Source organism: Artibeus jamaicensis, unplaced genomic scaffold, assembly GCF_021234435.1.
Source record: "Artibeus jamaicensis isolate MK-2021 breed Jamaican fruit bat unplaced genomic scaffold, CSHL_Jam_final scaffold_916, whole genome shotgun sequence".
Lineage (NCBI taxonomy): Eukaryota > Metazoa > Chordata > Mammalia > Chiroptera > Phyllostomidae > Artibeus > Artibeus jamaicensis.
This window is the reverse complement of record NW_026522059.1, coordinates 6,196,944-6,214,255: the sequence shown is the minus strand read 5'-3', so window position 1 is coordinate 6,214,255 and position 17,312 is coordinate 6,196,944. Positions and strand designations below refer to the sequence as shown.

Below are 17,312 nucleotides of genomic sequence, written 5' to 3'. Positions count from 1 at the left end.
TATTACTGTCCCCATTTTACAGAGGAGGGAACTGAAGCTCACAGAGGAAGGAACTTGTCAGGTCATAAGCTAATGAGGGGCACTACTTGAGTCCAAACCCAGACACTCTGGCTCTGGAGCACCCATCCTCTCATTTTGCCAAAGCACCTTCTTCTCTTGGAGAGGAAATGTAAGATGTGTGTTTGCTGAAGGTTAGAGAGAAGGGCATGCATGCGGGCATCTCGTCTTCTAGCAATGGAGGTCTTACCCTACAATCACACCCTTCTGTCAGTATCTCTGCATCTCAACCTGGAATTCCCAGTTTGCCTGCCACCTCCACGGTGAAGTCTCTCTCAGTGTCTCCGGTTGGAATTAATGACACCTTCTTCCCACCTCCATAGACCACAGAAACACCAGGAACTCTTTGGGAGATGATGCAAAGGGAGGAGAAAGGAGATGATGGTGGTGATGCAAATGATGGTAAAGTCGACACTAATGAAAATGGGGATCTGGGGATCTTAGGCAGTAATGGCCTTTTGTACATGCAAACATGGCAGCTGCCTCACATGCCAAAAGCACGCACTTTCTACAAACTGCGTTGTCACATAAAAGGCAAAGAACTGCTTGGGATGGGGTGAGTTCCCTGCCATTGAGGAATTCAAACAAAATCCGGGTTAAAATTTGATAGGAAATGTGTAGATTAAGCATATTAATTTATTGAATATATTCTACCTTTTTATGTTGTTCATTATTCCTCCTGGAACTAGTCCCAAAACTGAGTGGACAAATGAATGAGAGTAGGACTCACAGATCCTACTCATTAATGTATAACTGTGGGGACCACATCCAGCATTCCTTTCCGAGACTTATGAGGTTTGTCGAACTTCTCTCCTTTTTAGAATTCAATTATTCTACATCTAAGCAATTATTTATAATGTCAAGACTCACAGGGCTATAAGCTTCAAATTAGAAGGAATTTTAAAAGTCATTAAGTTCAACCCCTTCCCCTTTGCCCTAAATCCCTGACAATGGCATATCTCAGTCTATCTATCTATCTATCTATCTATCTATCTATCTATCTATCTATCTATCTATCTAATTCAGTATTTGTGCCAACTTCCTCTTTATGAAGTCAACAGATTCTATATGTTTATTTGATAACTCAGCCTTATCAAGAGCCATTCTAAGAAGTAGTAACAGTAACTATGTTTAATGAAATGGGTGTTCTCCTCTTTAATGATACCATCTATTAGATACCGTGGAAGCCATGAATATTTTTTTTACCATAACAAAGGAAAAGCATCGCACTGGCATAAGGTTTTATGTAGGATCACTGGAGTTACAAATTGGCAGATCTGTTGGGTTGTTTTCTCTTGGTACGATTCCTGTTCAGCAGCTGGCACTGCAATTTTTAGCCTCACTCAGGGTCTGAGCCAGAGAGAAACAGGCCAGGAGTCTGGTAGAAGCAGTAACTGGAACCCTGGTCCATCCCAAGTTTATCTCACCTTCTTGGACCTTAAAAGTCTATTGTCTGTCATACATCCTCTAAAGAAGCCACAACTACCAACTGGCCCCGAATACCAGCCCTGGGTAATTCCCTCCCTTCCTTCCTCCCTCTATCCCATTGCCCTTCCTTTCTTCCTTCTCTCAGTCATGACTACACATTTATCAAATATGGGATTCTGAGAATATCATGGTGAGCAAGCAAATCAGACCCATTCCTACTTTTATTACACTTATTACCAGGTAGGAAAGATATAGAATCAACACACGCACGCACAACACACAATGGTATAAATTTTCTATGGAAAGTAGGGGAGATTTAAGAATGGGAATAAGTTGGGACCAGAGAAAGGGCAGAGGAAGACTCCCCAAGAAGGTTTCCTTGAGCTGAAAATGAGGGAAGAGCACCTCAGGCAGAGGAGAGAGGAAAAGTCAGAGGCAGAAAGGGCCATGGGTCTTTCAAGGATCTGAATGTAGGTCATTGTGACTTTAGGACTGAGAGAAAGAGATGAAGAATGGCACCACTGGAGGGAGACAGAGGTGGGACTCAAAAGGTAGGTGCCAGGAGGGAGTTCCATCTTTGGACGGAACCCAGGATGAGGATGAGGTGAGGGGGACCATGTCCAGCACTCCTTTCTGAGACTTAGGAGGTTTCTTGAACTTCTCTCCTTTTTGGAATTCAATTATCCTACATCTAAGCAATTATTCATAATGTCAAGGGTCACAGAGCTTTACACTTCAAATCAGAAGGAATTTTAAAAGTCACTGAGTTCAACCCCTTCTCCTTTGCCCCAAATCCCTGACGAGGGCATCTGGCTTCTGTGAGCACCTCCAGGAATGACGTTTTAGTCCCACGGGGCGTGGTACAAGTTCAAAGAGTTATCAACAGGAAGGTGTCTGTCACTTCCTTTGGGAAGGAGTCCCACAAACCTTCTCCAGCTGTAATAACTGCCTGGCATTTATTCTAGCACTATAAATTGTACATCAGATGAAATAACGTCTGATCTGTATCTTTCTGGTCCCCAAATCTCAAGTATAGAACAAAAGTAAATGAATAAATAAATAAACCACAAATTGAAAATGGCTTTGTTTGTCTTAGATGATTAGATCATTAAGTACTAGAGAAGAGTTGCAATGCTATCTCAAGGAGCAGCCAATGTTAATTTATTGGGCAATGCACCATGAATACATTTTGCAGCCAATATTGATTAGAAATTGCATTTGGATGTTGGTAATGGAGAACCAAAATAACAGTGGACTAAACACATTTGGAGTCTAGTTCAAGTCACATAAAAATGATGGAGCAGTCCAGAGCTCAAATAGTGACTTCACAGTATTCTTGGGGGCCTAGGATTCTCATTTCTTTGTGGCCCACCGTCCTGCTGTGTGGCTTTCCCCCACAAGACCTTCCCCTGACCCAGATGGCTGGTGAAGGTGCCTTTCCTCTGCTCACCAGACAGGAAGAAAGCTAAGCGGGGTCAGGTGGGCAAAAAAAAGGCAGACCTCCGGGACGAATCAGACTGAAAAAAAAATGAACTTTATTAACTAGCTTTTAAAACGATCTCTTCAACTTTTTGTTTGTTTGTTTACAACCAAAGTACCTTGAACCAAGGTCTGTTTTTGCAGGACAGCAAATGAAAATTTGTCCCTGCCATCCACACATCGGGAAGCACGTTGCTTAAGGAAAGACTCTGCTGTGGCCAGCTGTAGGGTGACGTATCAGCATTTAGTGCAAAATGGTTTCTCTTCCTCAGACGAGTGTTCTAGATGCATGACTACGGGGTGATTCCTAAGGACCGATGTTTCTGTGCATGAAAGGAATGTTGAAGTAATGGGTAGTCTGAAAGTTGGGGGGCATCGTCTCCTCCCAAGGAGCAGTCTCTGCTTGCATTGTGCAATGGCTGTTAGTCTGGGAAGTGGCAGGGCCCCCCCATTTCACCTACCGCTCAGGCGGTCAGCCTCTGGACGGCCGACCTGCCTCTGGCAGATTCCCACCCTAATGGCAGCAAGACAGCCGCCTGCTGTGGGGCCACATCAGACCCACCTGTGTTTCCGAAACAACGCCACTGCTGCCCTGGGCGTGGCTCCTGGTATCGGTTCCAAACTCTTTTACATTCGTCAACTCCTTTACTATTTATCAGTGGTGAAGTTCTGACAGCATCTTGTTATAGACAGAATGACTAATGTACAGCAGGTCTACGGGAGTTCCCGAAGGCCACAGTGTCTGTGTCCTGGGGTCTGCAGACAACGAAGAGGAAACCACAAAACCAGCCTCCTGGTCGGGGACACTCGGGCTGTGTAAGTGCCCAGCTCAGCCACCTCTGGGTAATACTGACAGAAAATGGCTTGTGGATCACAGCTGACACTCACATTAGGAAAAAGCCAGATAGGCGATTCTGACAAGTGCCACAAACTCATAATTAAATATTCAGAAGGAAGCGGCTGACTGTCAATTAAATATCTCAGTCGCTATTTCCTTGCAAACAAATCAGCTGAGTGAAATGGCACACAATTTTACAACTCGTGGTGTCCAAGGTAATTAAACCACTAGAAGAAATTAAATATTAAATACAATAGAATACAGAAGTCTCTCAGCATTTGCTACATCATTACTTCTATTTCTCTTCCTTTTCAGAGGTCACAGACCTCAGCAAGTTCCATGTTTGCTATGAGATTTGTCATTAGCTGATGTAAGGAGACAAATCAACCAGGAAAACACACACATCCCCATGTTCCCATTCATTATAACTCAAGAGAATAAAAAAGTCTTAGAGCCTCAAAGAGATTTCACCCTCAAAGAGATTTCACAGTGATAGAATTTTCGAGCAGTGAGGAAGTCACCTCGAGGCCACCGCAGGTTGAGTGGTCTGTAGAGTTGCATGGCATTGGATGTAAAACCCGAGGTCAGTCTTTCGGTGATGACGAGGTGCTATTCTCAGCAGAACGTGCTGCCCCCGGTTCCACAAAGCAGTAATGTAATCATAAGCATTGCTGCCGTTCAGAATACTAATTTCATTTTTCTCCTTCTTCATTACTTTTAACGCATTGCCTCTGAAACTAGCAGAGTTAATTGACATAAAGTAGCCTTCAAGGACCATCAAATTGAGGGGCAGCTTTGAAATGAGACAGATGTGGCTTAGATCCTTTACGAGCCGTATGACCAAAGGGAAATGATGTAACAACTCTGAGCTCAGCGTCCTCGCTCTAAAAAGGGACGCAGCAGTGTGGATGCTAATATGACTGTGCAGGCATTTACTCAGGAAGCCTCTTCTGTGAGCGTCCCCTGTGATGTGCCCGAGTCTATTCCAGGGACACACAAAGAGGACAGTGCCTGTCCTCAAAGAGCACATGGGTTAGTAACAGAAACAAGTAGGAAAACCCTAATTTCAACCCTACCTGACCACCCCCTTTCCTCCTTCAGGTCTTCATAAAGAAATACGCATATATCCTCCTCTGAGTTCAAGATAGCTGCTTCCTTTGCAATGCAAACGAGGGCTGGGGCTGGAGGAGGCAAGCTAGGGCGCAGTTTCAGGAAGCACTTCATCTCATGGCAGTGGGAGTTTAGGGTTCCATGTCACTTGGCTCAAAAGCGCTTAATTCGATTTGTATGTCTCTCATGAATAGAGAAGGGGGACTCTATTCATGTGACGTCAACTGTCTGGGGCCATGAACTTATTCTTAAGTGAGCTGCCCACCACCAATAGGCTAGGAAGGCTCACCCAAGTGCAGGGGAGTTTGACTTTGAATTTAGAAGAAAACAATTTGTTCTTAATTGATTTTGATTCTGTTTCTTGAACCGACAGTAGAAAAATGAATGAAGTGGAATAACGGAAGACAGAACTTATACCATCTTTTCGGACTTCATGGAGTCTGCTTTAGTTAACTGCATCAGGTTCCCATACCCAAAATCAGGCTTCACTTTGCCTTTAGGCAGCCTACAGACAGACTGGTCCCCTTACGATACCAACTGGCCTTCATGTGATCGGTTTTAAGTTGTGGGAACCCGAGGACTGAGAGGCCACCCAGTTACTGTGCTCAGCCAAGTCATGGCATTCTGCTCAGTGTGGTCCTCTCAGGAGTGAGGCAGCCCAGCCCGGCTGCTGCGGAGTCAAGTAGGAAGGAGAGGGCAGCTCACGCCCACAGCTGTACCCGTGTGAAGCCAGGAGGTGAACATCACTGGCAGCCAGAAGGGGCGCCACGGAGAGGTCAGGTCAAAGAAGCAATTTTGGGAATACCACAAAGCAAAGAAGTACGAAGTGAGGTGGTTGGGACTCAAAGCCAGAGGGCTGAAGTGCTGGTAAGAGAAGCCAATGAGAGGGTGAGCTCTGCCTTAGTACTTGGACTCTATTGTGGACGGATGGGCTCGATCTATTTAAAATTTCCAGCAATGGACAAATACCTATGAATAATTTAGGTCCATATTTTTCCCTTTATTTTTTATTTTCTTCTTCTAATTGTTTTGACTTGAATAATCTGAATAATCGCTTGACTTTTCCTTCATGTTATCCATTATAACTTCTTTAACACATGTGTAGCAAAAACTCAGCTTGTGGCTTTTAGCCCGAAGCACTTCACGAGACAGCTTTCAGTGCACTTCTGCCTGTATTGACCAAACTGATTTCTGTCCTCTCACTTGTTTCACTACATGTCGATGACTGTGTGACTGTGTGCATTGGGGAAGTCAAGGGGGACAGAGATGGACATGTCATATTCATTCATTTAAAAGGATGGTGTTCAGAGCTTGCCATGGGCCAGGTGCTATACCAGGTACTAGGGGCACAAAGATAAGCAAGGCAAAATCCTTGACTTCAAGGGGCTCATAGCCTGGTGGGAACATGGGAGCATTATGACACTTCTCTGAATAGGGGAAAAGTGGTGTGTAGCGGTGTGTCATGGAGAGGGACTAGAGTCTTGTCTAAGCACCGTGTCTGCCCTCCCTTGTGTGGGGATGGGTTGCCTGAGCTCCAAGTCAAGCTTCTCAGTTTTTAGCTGGGGTCCCCGTGAATGCAGAGGGCCAGGGCCTGCCTGGGACTACAGACCAGCCTCCCCCTCTCCAACACGAGGCAGGCGCCCCGGCATACCGTGTGATATAGTTACCAGGATTGGGGTGCGTTTGGTTTGTGGTGAGGTGATGGGTAAGTAACTGACACCTTAGGTCTTCCCTGGAGGACTGTTACGTTCTTCACTAGAAAGCAAAGTCCATAGCTGTCTACAGTATCTTTTGGAGTCTGATCTTTCTTAAACAAAACAAAACAAGAAATCCACTGCAGCTTTGAGTTTCATGCTTTAGAGATCTGCGCTAACAGCAGCCCAAGACTTGCCCTGACATAAAATATTTTCTGAGTGCTGTGTTCCGGATGCATTCCAAGAGCCAGGTACAAACCTGCCCGCTCTGCACCGGAGTCCCAAACTCCCTCCCTCGATCCATCAAGTATCAGCCTCATTACAACAGCCCTTGGCTGTGAGCACACGGAACCTAGCACCCCGCAAGCAGCCAACAAATATCTGTTGACTAATAGACCTTCTCAGTCTCATTCTCCCCTTCTTCCTAGTGCCATCCCAAGTCTTTGTGGACAGCGAGATCCAACCTGTTTTTGCCATCCTCTCTTGCTGATGGAGTGGCCCGGTGTCAGGATTCTGGTCCCCAAAATATAAGCAGCATTGTTGGTCAGGAATTCCAGGAGAGCCCCTCACACGGCAGCTGACTCAGTTGTCAAAGCCTCTTGGCCATCTTGGCCTCTTGTTCTTCACCCTCTCCATTTGCTTCCCTGCAAAGTGGCCATGGAGGCTTGGAGATGCAGCCAGCGGCTTTCAACTGAACTTGAAGAAAAGACCTCCCTGTGTGAAATCTCCTTTAGGCCGTCCCTGTGGATTGCTGGCAGGGGTGTCCAATCTGCGGCCCTCCAGCTGAGTTTGGCTCAGGACAGCGGCTATGAATGTGGCCCAACAACAAATCGTAAATTTACTTAAAACATTATGAGATTTTTTTTTGTGATTATGTGTCACAGTGTATTTAATGTGGGGCCCAAGACAATGCCTTCTGCCAGTGTGGCCCAGAGATACCAAAGTTTGGACACCCTGTTATAGCGTCTCCTTGGACAAACCCCATCAGGGAGCTCATCGCTTCAGGAAGCAACCCCCTGGGCAGGTCTGTTTGTTGCAAAGCCTCAGCTTCTGTTGAACCCAAACCTCTGGTGCTGTAGCAACCACCCTTTGATCTTTGTTCAGTTCCAGGGGACACACAGCTGGCCTGTCTTCCTCAGGGCAGCGCCCCTGTAGATCGGAGGATACCCGCCCTATCTCTTCCCCAGCCCTTCTGTCTGTCTCCAGGCCTCTCAGAAGTCTCCCTTTTGTTGGTCCTGTTCTGTTCAATTTCTTAGGCTGCGTTTCTTTTTCCCATGTTCTGAGTTAAACAAATACGTGTGTTTTGCTTATGTATTCCCTAATCCTTAGTCATCTCTAGTTGATAAGCACTCTTGTGTTTTCAGCATGTAATCACACACACACACACACACACAAAGAAGGAAATACTCTGAAATGGTTTACTGCAGTCGACTGGAAAACCGGCTGACACAGGACAAGGATGTGTTGTTTACAACTTTGTTCAAAAAATAGTTCTTGGTTCACGTGAAAATTATATGCTGGTCAGCACTTTATGTAGAGACAGTAGTTGGAACGATATTGTCATTTTTTCGGAAACCCAAAACATTAGTATGACCTAAATTCACATCAGGCTCATGTCTTCACCATGAGTAATTGCATGGTTTCCTGACTTAGGAGCATTTAGTGGTATGAACAAAGAGTTTAGGCAAAAACCTCAGGCAGTGGGGCAGGAGGGAGAGAAAAACCCAGTAACTAATGAATGTGCAAGGTACGGCACATGTTACATACATGATCTAGGTACATGAAGTCCAAGCATGAAATCACAGACACGCCCAACCAGAGTCCAGACAGAGCTATCAACGGAATAATGCATTGCCGGTTTCTCTGACATCACACTGAGTTACAATGCCATTTCACCAGTTGAGAAGGTGGTCACATAGTTGCATTTACTGGCAAATGGTTTTCATTCCTACCAGGATGTGGCCAGGCCTCGCTTGGAATGCCTGGCACCTCAATGGTTAATTAATCCACTCTGCATTCTTTCTCTACCCTGCAGGGCAGACTGTGAAAAAAATCTTGCAGTGAGAAAAGCTGGCTTCTGAAGTGCTACTTAAGTGAGCTGACTTCTTAAAATAGTCCCTCATAAACAAAACTCACATGATATAATGTGAGTGTGTAAATTCAATTACGCCGTCTGGGGAAGCACAGGGCAAACTCTTCCGGCATCCACCGCTCTGTTATGGCCAGCTGGGTCAAGCAGCAATCTTGCTAGACTCAAGCCCCAAGAAAATGCTGGGGGAGAAATTGTTTTCAGAACCCACCCTCTTGCTAACTGAGGTGCAAACAGATAGATCACAGAAATCGATCAACCTTCAGTTTCTGTTACCTTGAATTCCCGCCCAGAGAAAGCGAAGAACGTGCTTCCAAATTGCTATGTCAAGTGGGCTGATCCACTGTCCAGCTGCCTCTGCTGGACCTGCTGGACCCTCAGGGAGTCAATATTGTGCCCGTTTGTTGGTGAGAGAAAAGGTTTGAGACGAATGCTGTGTCTCATGTTCTGAGAATAAACACATGTAGGGCCAACGGAATAGACTCACTTGTGAAATGAATAAATTAGCATCCTAAGAAATATTTAGACAACAGTGAAATGTCACATCAGCTTGATGGTTGCAGTGTCCTTTGATTACATGTTGCCAGCAGCATGGAATTTGGGATAAACCTAAAAATCTTTCTCATTTTGGCTGGGTTTCACCTATTTTTGATGAGCTCCTAAAATGCCATCAATCATCAAGGTATAAATATGACTAATGCATTTGTCCTACTTAGCATGACACTGCAGTAGCTGCTCCTGAAGTGAAGTCCTCCCGGCCTTCCCGGTTCTCACCCAATTACACGCCGACGCATGGGTCCCAGTCAGGTGCCATTACCGGATAGGAAGGAAAGCACGTTCATCATTCTGTCTTGCCAAGCACACACCCTACAATCACTCACAACTCTCTGAGACAGAAGTCAGGTCTCTTTGCAAGCTCAGGGCGAAGGTGCCTACGGACTAGGATGACTGGATTTAACTGGTCATCTGAAAAGTTAGTAAAATTATTCTGGGGAAAGCCTACTCTATCCACTCCCAACTCAGAGGGGGAAAAGGAGAGGAGAGGAGGGGAGGGGAGGGGAAGGGAGGGGGGAGGGGAGGCAAGGGGAGGGAAAGATAAAACCAAAAAGGGTAGTCTCTGGGTGTTTTTCAGAAGAGAGAGAGAACACTTCCATTTCTTGGTATTCAGAGGGGTCTCGTGGGAGACCGACACTCAGATCTGTGTTTGAAAGTCATTTTCTCAAATGTGCTGGGAAAGGCAGTTGTTTTTTTAAAGCCTATATGACTGGCTAAAGGGAAGTGTAAAGGAACAAAGATACTTGGGGTTTTAAAAAATGTGTACCATAACTACTGAGGTGCACTCATTTAATGGGTATTTGTGTGTTTTGAAGTGAGCTTCTACCTTGATAGCAGTTACCAAATTGGGACGATTTAAATTTTATGTCATTTGTTATATGTGAAGTAGCCATACAATTCCCTTCATCAGTTTGAATTAGCAGACACAAAGAACATGGAATATATGCTCATGTTAAATTTTACAAGTGGGGAGGAGATGTCGGAAATTCCATTATACTTACTTTATCTTTACTGGGAAGTAAAGACAATGATCAGAAACGCATTTAAAAGCACACACAAATCCTGCTTTTCTCCTGACTCTCATATGCTCAGACCATAAACCACCATCTTACCCAGTACACAAAAATGTATTTATCCCCCCCAAAGGATTTTTAAAAGGCTAAATGATAAACTAAAAGTCTCTTGCTATTAGTCAAGTGTAATGACCATCATTTAATTAGCACTTTTCTGGCGCCGGTTCCTGCTATTTGATGGGATGTGTTTAAGCCAGGAAAGAAAATGCTGCATGGGAATCTCAAATCTGATAGCATGACCTTGAGCACTAATGAACTTGGACTTGCCTACCTGGCTGCCTTCACTCCCAGAGTTATCTTGGACAAATCACCTCCACTCTGCCGCTTTTGCTTATCTACCTCACCAAGAGGTTACAGAAGGCTAATTAGCCAGAAGCTTGAATATTCAGAATGTCCCGAGGCAGGGAGAGCAGCATTCTTTCTGGTTCTTCTTGCTGCCTTTGTTTTTCAATAACTAAGTGATCTTCACCATCTTATCACTAATGAGCTGAAGGATGAGGACGAAATGAATTTTAAATGTTAGGTAGCTCATAATATTGTCACCAGCAATTAACAGGGAGGAAAATGCTCATTATAGCAGCAATGCTTAGAATTTATCTACCCCATGCAAACACCTAGCAAATACCTCATCATTAATATTTCAGCTGTACATACAATGTCATTTTGTAATGACTTTTCAGATCGATGCATTGAGTGAGCAGGATGAAGGACTTATCCAAGAGGTGGGGAAAATCTGTGCCTTAAGGGAGACTTTGGGCAAAGGCACTAGGGTCCTTGGTTTCAGTCCCGTATGCAGAGCTGATTTAACTTGAAATGCAGGAGGCTTCAGTTGCCGTGGTGTTACCTGTGGCTGAGCCTTGTTGGGGTGAACGTAACGAGAGCCCTTTAAACGGGGCTTTGAACCTGGAAATACTGATGTTTCCTCCGTATTTGCAATGCCACTTGGGACCTACTAAATACACGCATATGGGCCGTCGCATCTGCCCTGGACAAAAATGTCTTTGGTTGGGAAGTTCATGACTTGGGTGAGGGGAGAAAACATAAACCACCCCTTTGCTGATGACAAGGAATCTCCCAGGCAGCCCTTTTTAGGGCCCATCTGGCACCCACAGTGGAAAGTGCTTGGTGATCTAAGTAAACACAGGCTCTGCCTCCTCCGTACAGGCTGTCTGCAGAGATTCGCTGCTTGGCTGTCACCCTGTCAAGCCACAGACATGTCCCTGGGGTGGGGGAAGTGGGGGAGTGGGTTCCCATAGCTTGGGTTAGGGACGCTGATCATCACCGGCTCGTTGGTTACTGCTGGAAATGGCATTGGCCGTGATATGGAGTAGCTGCTCAGGTATTCTGACTGGATACTCATTCTCCTGTCCTGCTTCTCGAAAATGCTAAGTGACATGGGAGCCATCCTATTAGTGGGAACCAAGATTAATGCAGAGAAAGATGATACTGCAGTGTTTATGGCCTTCAGCTGACAAGTTTGTGTCCAGCCGAGAGCTCTGATGACGAGCTTGCCACAAAGAGCCTTTTCGCAGCAGCTCAGTCATTTCCTCATGATTTCGCTTTGCCTTCTTCCCAGCAGAGGTGAATTCACGTGCTGTGTGGGCTGGGACTCTCCTGAGTGGTGAGACAGGTGCTCCTCACTCTTGGGCCATTTTAGGTACCTGTGTGTCTTGAAGGACAGTCCCTTGAAGGTCCCGGGCAGCCACCAGCCCAGGAGCGAGGATTTCAGTCCTGCTCTCGGCACTTGTCTCTGCTCACCTGCTCTCAGCTCACTGTCTTTGGGGCTTCCCTCCCCAGTGTCCAAGAATCAGACCTTTCTTCTCCAAGTGGAAATGAAGGATGACCCCACCTCTTTGTCATCATCAGACGTGCTAATGTACGTAAAGGCACTTAGTTCCATGTTAAATATCATATCAAAGTAAAGGACTCGTATTGTGCTTTGATTTCTCCAAAGGTGTTTAGGTGTGAAAGACGGCCTTACCTAGATACGACCTGCATGTGTGTGTACAAAGCCGTCGCCGACACGTCAGGGGCCTTGGGTGTTGTATCATATTGTCCCTGCACTGAATAGTCTGGTTTACTCAGTGACGGCTACATGTTTACCGCGCGCTGAGGATAACGTAGCAAAGTAGTCTTTGCCCTTGGGTGGTGTTTACCTTCTGAGGGTGGGGGGAGTGGAGAGAAGGAAAGGCAGTAAAGATAAACAAATGTGATAATTTCCAATGGCGAACGTGCTCTGGGGAAAATAAGACACGTCACACACCGGGGAATGAGTCTGAAATGCAGAGAATATGTCGGTCATGGGAAGACCTGGGGAAATTGTTTTAGGCAGCAGGCGCAAAGGCTAAGGAGTGGGAGGAGCTTGGGATGGATCTCTGGAAGAAAGTGGACAGTGGGTTTGGAGCCAGAGAAGAGCAAGAAAGATAATCAGAGAGAGGGAAGCAGCAACCAGCTTGTAGAGGCTGGAGGAGGCCATGGTAAGGAGTTAGAATTTTATTTTAGCTGCTGTGCGAGGTCGTTAGCAGGTTTCAAGGGTACCTCGTATAGGGCAGGGCAAAAGTAGGTTTAGAGTTGCTTGTATGGGAAACAACACAATAACTAATAAATAATAACACTTGACTCTGCGTTTCACACACTCACAACTGTAAACCTACTTTTTCCACACTCTGTATATTACCACACAAGGAAAACTAAACGGTAGCTACTAAAAAAATCACAGATCTTTTTTTTTTAAAGCGATTTCTCTTCATCAATCCATCCATCATCCCCCTGCAGGATCTAGTATAGAAGCTTGAACCTGTAGAGGGCGCCAAAGGAAAACGTTTTGCAGCCAAAGCCACAGGGTTCTTTCAGCACCTAAAGGGAAGGACAGCGCTCTGACTGTTCTTTGGCGTCAGGTAAACAGGTGACTCAACTTAAGAAACTGTAGCTCATCTACAATTCCTCCCCAAAAGGCACGTTGAATGAGCTTGGCGTGCATGTACCGGGACCTTGGTTTTCACAGTGGAGGATTGTTTATGATGAGGTGGGCGCGGGAAGACATATTGGGGTTATTTTTAATCTTCTGCCATCTGGTAGTATTTGAGTAGAGTATAAAACAAATATGGAACCAAAATTTACTTTCTGGATTCATTTGGCAAGAACAGTACCTCTATACTTAGAATTTAGAAAATATTCATCTTTTGCCACTCAGGATGTGTTATTCCGAATACTATTCCAAACCGACTTGGTGAAATCTTTGAGTAATGTGTCCCGAGGAAGGCTAGTGTATGAAAAGCAGTATCGTGAATATGCTGTATCGTGAAAGCGACTCACAGTAAAAACAGAGAGGTGGAGAGAGGAATGGAAAGAGAAGAAGGTGGTGAGGGGAGAAGGAGGAGAGACCTGCTGATGTCCACGGAATATAGTAACAAAAAAGCTGAAAGGCGTGAGAGAGCTTGGAAGAAAGTGAGAGAGGCAGACGGGACGCAGTTCAGATCCGTGTACAACCCGGACTGAGAAACACAGTTAAAATAGAATTGTATACAATCCCAGGTTGAATCTTTATCATATGTGAGTACTAAAAGTTCCTGGTAATTTTGATAAAAAGCATTCGTTATCGTCTTTACGTAGAAAAACTTCAGCCGGTCAGCCCCCTACTAACGGAGGCTTCATTGCCCATCTCATGCCTGATGACCATGGCCATGCACTTTACATGCTCTTTGCTCTATGCAAAGAGAGTTCACAAAGCACTGGAGAAAGCAGCCAATCAGGAAAAGTTCACCTGAGCGAGTGCAGACAGGGCCATCAAAGAAGGCAGGCTCCCAAAAGTCGACCCAGGACCCCAGAAGGTCCATGGTGGGTGAACCACGCACACGCGCTGCCAGCGCTGAAAACTCAGGAACAGATTTCAGGGGCGTCGTACCAGTTCATTCTGAGAACCTTCCACTCAAAGCCGGCCACGAGCAGGAGGCCTCGCTAAGCTTCTGACACAGCAGAAGCGGCGCGGAGCCTGAGGCAGCGCACAGCGCGATCACACCGCGCAGCCAGCCTGCTGTACCGGTGCGTCTCATCGGCCTTCCGTGCGGAAACACCGCGGCTGACATGACCCCCTCAGCTTTTTGTCAAGAAGCACCCACATTTAGTCTCCTGTTACCGACCAGATATTTGGCAAAGAAAGCGCCTTGCCATTAATTATCTATTGATGTTAATGAATTTAAACAATAGAGGCACTGGCCACCTTCTCATCCACAGACAATGGGAACTTTGCTCACTTAAACGCATCCATATTTAATGGGGAACGATAGGAAGAAAGGAGGAGAAAGAGACCTAAAGCGTCAGGTTCCACCTAAATATTTCACACTCTCTACATCTAAAGGCCCCTTTTCAAGGAAGCAAAACTTGCTTTCTTTGTCAGTGACACCCCCACTCCAGTTCCTGAGGTTGACGTACTCAGAGCGTTGGGGTTGGCTTCTGAAAAGAAGATGTCACCTTACGTCCCCAAGGCAATAAAGAGTTCCCAAATAAAAGTGTGTCACAGGCCTGTCTGAGGTGCTGGGTGAGATCACAAGGAGGGTCCAGCATCAGCAACCGGGACGTGTTTAGCAAAGGTCTACTTCTACAAGAACGGAGGGCTTGTGGCACAGAGATACTCAGAAACCCGGCTCGGAATTCCAGTCTCTTCCAACTCCCTGCTGTGACTCCCATGTGAGTAACGCTGTTGAGAAATGGGTCACCTTCTAAATTGGGTGCCTCTCATCTCCTGTCTGCTGCTCCGGGGGCCACGGGCCCAAGGGGAGCAGAAAGAAGCAGGCTTCTCAGCTGAGGTCAGAGAAGAATTACTCACAGGAGCAGGATAGAAGGGCAGAGCTGGTAGGAACTTTAGACGTCGTTTAGTTCCAATTTCTCTAAGCAGAGAGAAATACCACCCACTAATGTCCAGCACCTCCTAGGTGCAAGGCCCTGTACTGAGTTTGGATAGGGGACTCGACCCAGTAGGCCACCTGCCTCTCAGAAAGCTCTTTCTAAGTCACCCAGGGGGGTGGGGAGAGGAGAGGGTGGAGAGCAAGGCAGGCGAGAGTTACCTGGTTGATGGAAATGACTGCCAGCCGGGGGATCACCACTTGGAGGATCACCTGCAGTACGGAGGTGCCCAGGCCGGCCAGGATGGCCCAGGTGAGCGGCAGCGGCAGCATGCTGTAGGTGGCGAAAAGTGTGAAGAGCACGTAGCCGATGCCGTCTCCCAGCAGCCCATAGCCAAGGCCTGCTGCCAAGATCTGGGTGGTCATGGCCACCCAGGTGACCACGCCGCTGTACTGCAGATACGTGTGAGAGGTGGTGTCCTTCCTGACCACCACCAGGGCGCAGATCACCACCTCGATGCCGGTGAAGAAACCCAGCAGAATACCCTTGAGCGGGTCCATGGGGGCCGAGGCCAGGCTCAAGTGGAGAACCAACAGGGTGAGTTTGGTCAGCACATCCAGCACATTCATCACCACCTCGGATTTGCGCCTCTGGCCCAGGAAATAGCGCTGGTAGAGGCGCTCCAGATCCCGGGACTTGAACGAGTTGCGCAGGGTGGGGAAAATGACCCCTCGGTAGCTATAGCCCCCACTGAGGAAGAAATCCGAGTTGCTTGGGGCGCAGTCGAGGTGCAGGAACCCCAGGTCGCCCCCTCCCCCGCTGCCGCTGGCGCTGCCGCTCCCGCTGCGTTCCGGGAAGACTTTGGCGCCCCCCGAGCTGTGCGCTCTCTCCCCCGGCCCCAGTGAGTAGAGAGGCAGCGCCGAGTCGCCGGACAGCTGCGAAGCGTGGTGGTTGGGGCCGCCGCCTGCAGGGTCCGAACCTTTGCCGGAGCCTCCACTCCCTCCGCTGCCGCCGCCGCTGCCCCGGTGCCCGTGAATGAAGCGCTGCTCGGTAATGTGCCGCACCGCCGTCTGCCACAGCAACCGCTGCGGCCGGGAGCCGCTCCCGCCGTCGCCGGCCGGGGGCGTCGGGTGGATGGTGTAGAGTTCCTCGCTGCCGCTAAGGCAGCGCACATCGGAGAGCTCCATGGCGCCAGGCCGCAGGGAGGAGGCTCAGAACCCGGGAAAGGCGGCTGGGGGAGGGGGCCTAAAGACCCAAAGGCTTTTTGGTAGGAGCTTGGCGGTGAGCCCTTCGGTCCCCTGCCGCCGTGTTGCAGGAGCCCAGGGCAGGAGAGCCCCTGCAGTCAGGTCATAGTGCGCCCCGGGGCAAAGGGCACCTAGAAGATCGCCGCAGACCCTTGCGTACTTGCGCGCCGCCTTCCCGCCAACCCTGGAAGCTTGGGTGCGCGACAGCGGCGGCTATTTGTCCGCAGAAACTGCAGCGAACTGAGCCACGCAGTACCCTTCCCCGGCTCAAGCTTCTTGGCTGGTTCTCCGCTCAGCGTCTTGGCGCAGCCTTTGCTCTCCAAGAGGCTCCTGGGCGCCGCGCTTCTGCTGCGCGCCGGGCGGGTCCTGGCTGCGGCACTTGGCTCCGGACGCCCACGACTCGGCGGCTGAGGGGGGCTGGCCTAGGGTGACCGGCGGCGGCGATGGGTGCGAAGTTAGCAGCTGTGCCTGGAACGGAGCCCTTCGGAGAGCTCCATTGCGCCGGGATGGGGAGGCGGGGCGAAGCTGGGGGCGGGGGCAACGAAGGGGGAGGAGTGGGGTGCCCCGCGGGCGGGTTGGAGAGGAGGTAGCCTTGGAGCTAACAAGTCATCAAACAGTTAAATTTGGAAGAGGGGGTGTGTTGAGGCTCCCTTCTGGGCTCATCACTTCTGGCTGTCCCCACTTCCTGAGCCAGAACTGACAGCGCAGCGTTGGCTCCGACTCGACTCATCCCTCGGGGCTGGGGGAGGGCTTCAGGGTCCCAGTCGCGGCAAGGAGACGCGGTCAACCCTTCCAGCTGTGCTTCCTAGTCGCAGCTCACAGTTCCCATTTTCTACACTTCAGTCTTTGGAGTCCATTTGGCCCGGAGCCGGGAAGCGCTGGAAGCGGGGGCAGAAAAAAGTG

General features: G+C 48.1%; 1 protein-coding gene across 3 annotated transcripts in view; it reads right to left on the bottom strand.

Annotated features, from left to right (window-relative positions):
- Positions 1–16,626, bottom strand: part of ADCY8 (adenylate cyclase 8) — a 150,951-nt gene extending 134,325 nt beyond the window's left edge. The window contains exon 1 of one of the 3 annotated variants that reach the window (XM_037166695.2): positions 15,387–16,626. In XM_037166695.2, the coding sequence (XP_037022590.1) occupies positions 15,387–16,352 (966 nt within the window). In that variant the 5' untranslated portion in view covers positions 16,353–16,626. The remainder of the gene's footprint in view (positions 1–15,386) is intronic. The other 2 variants (XM_053661057.1, XM_053661056.1) reach the window with 2 other exon arrangements.
- Positions 16,627–17,312: the final 686 nt, after the last annotated feature.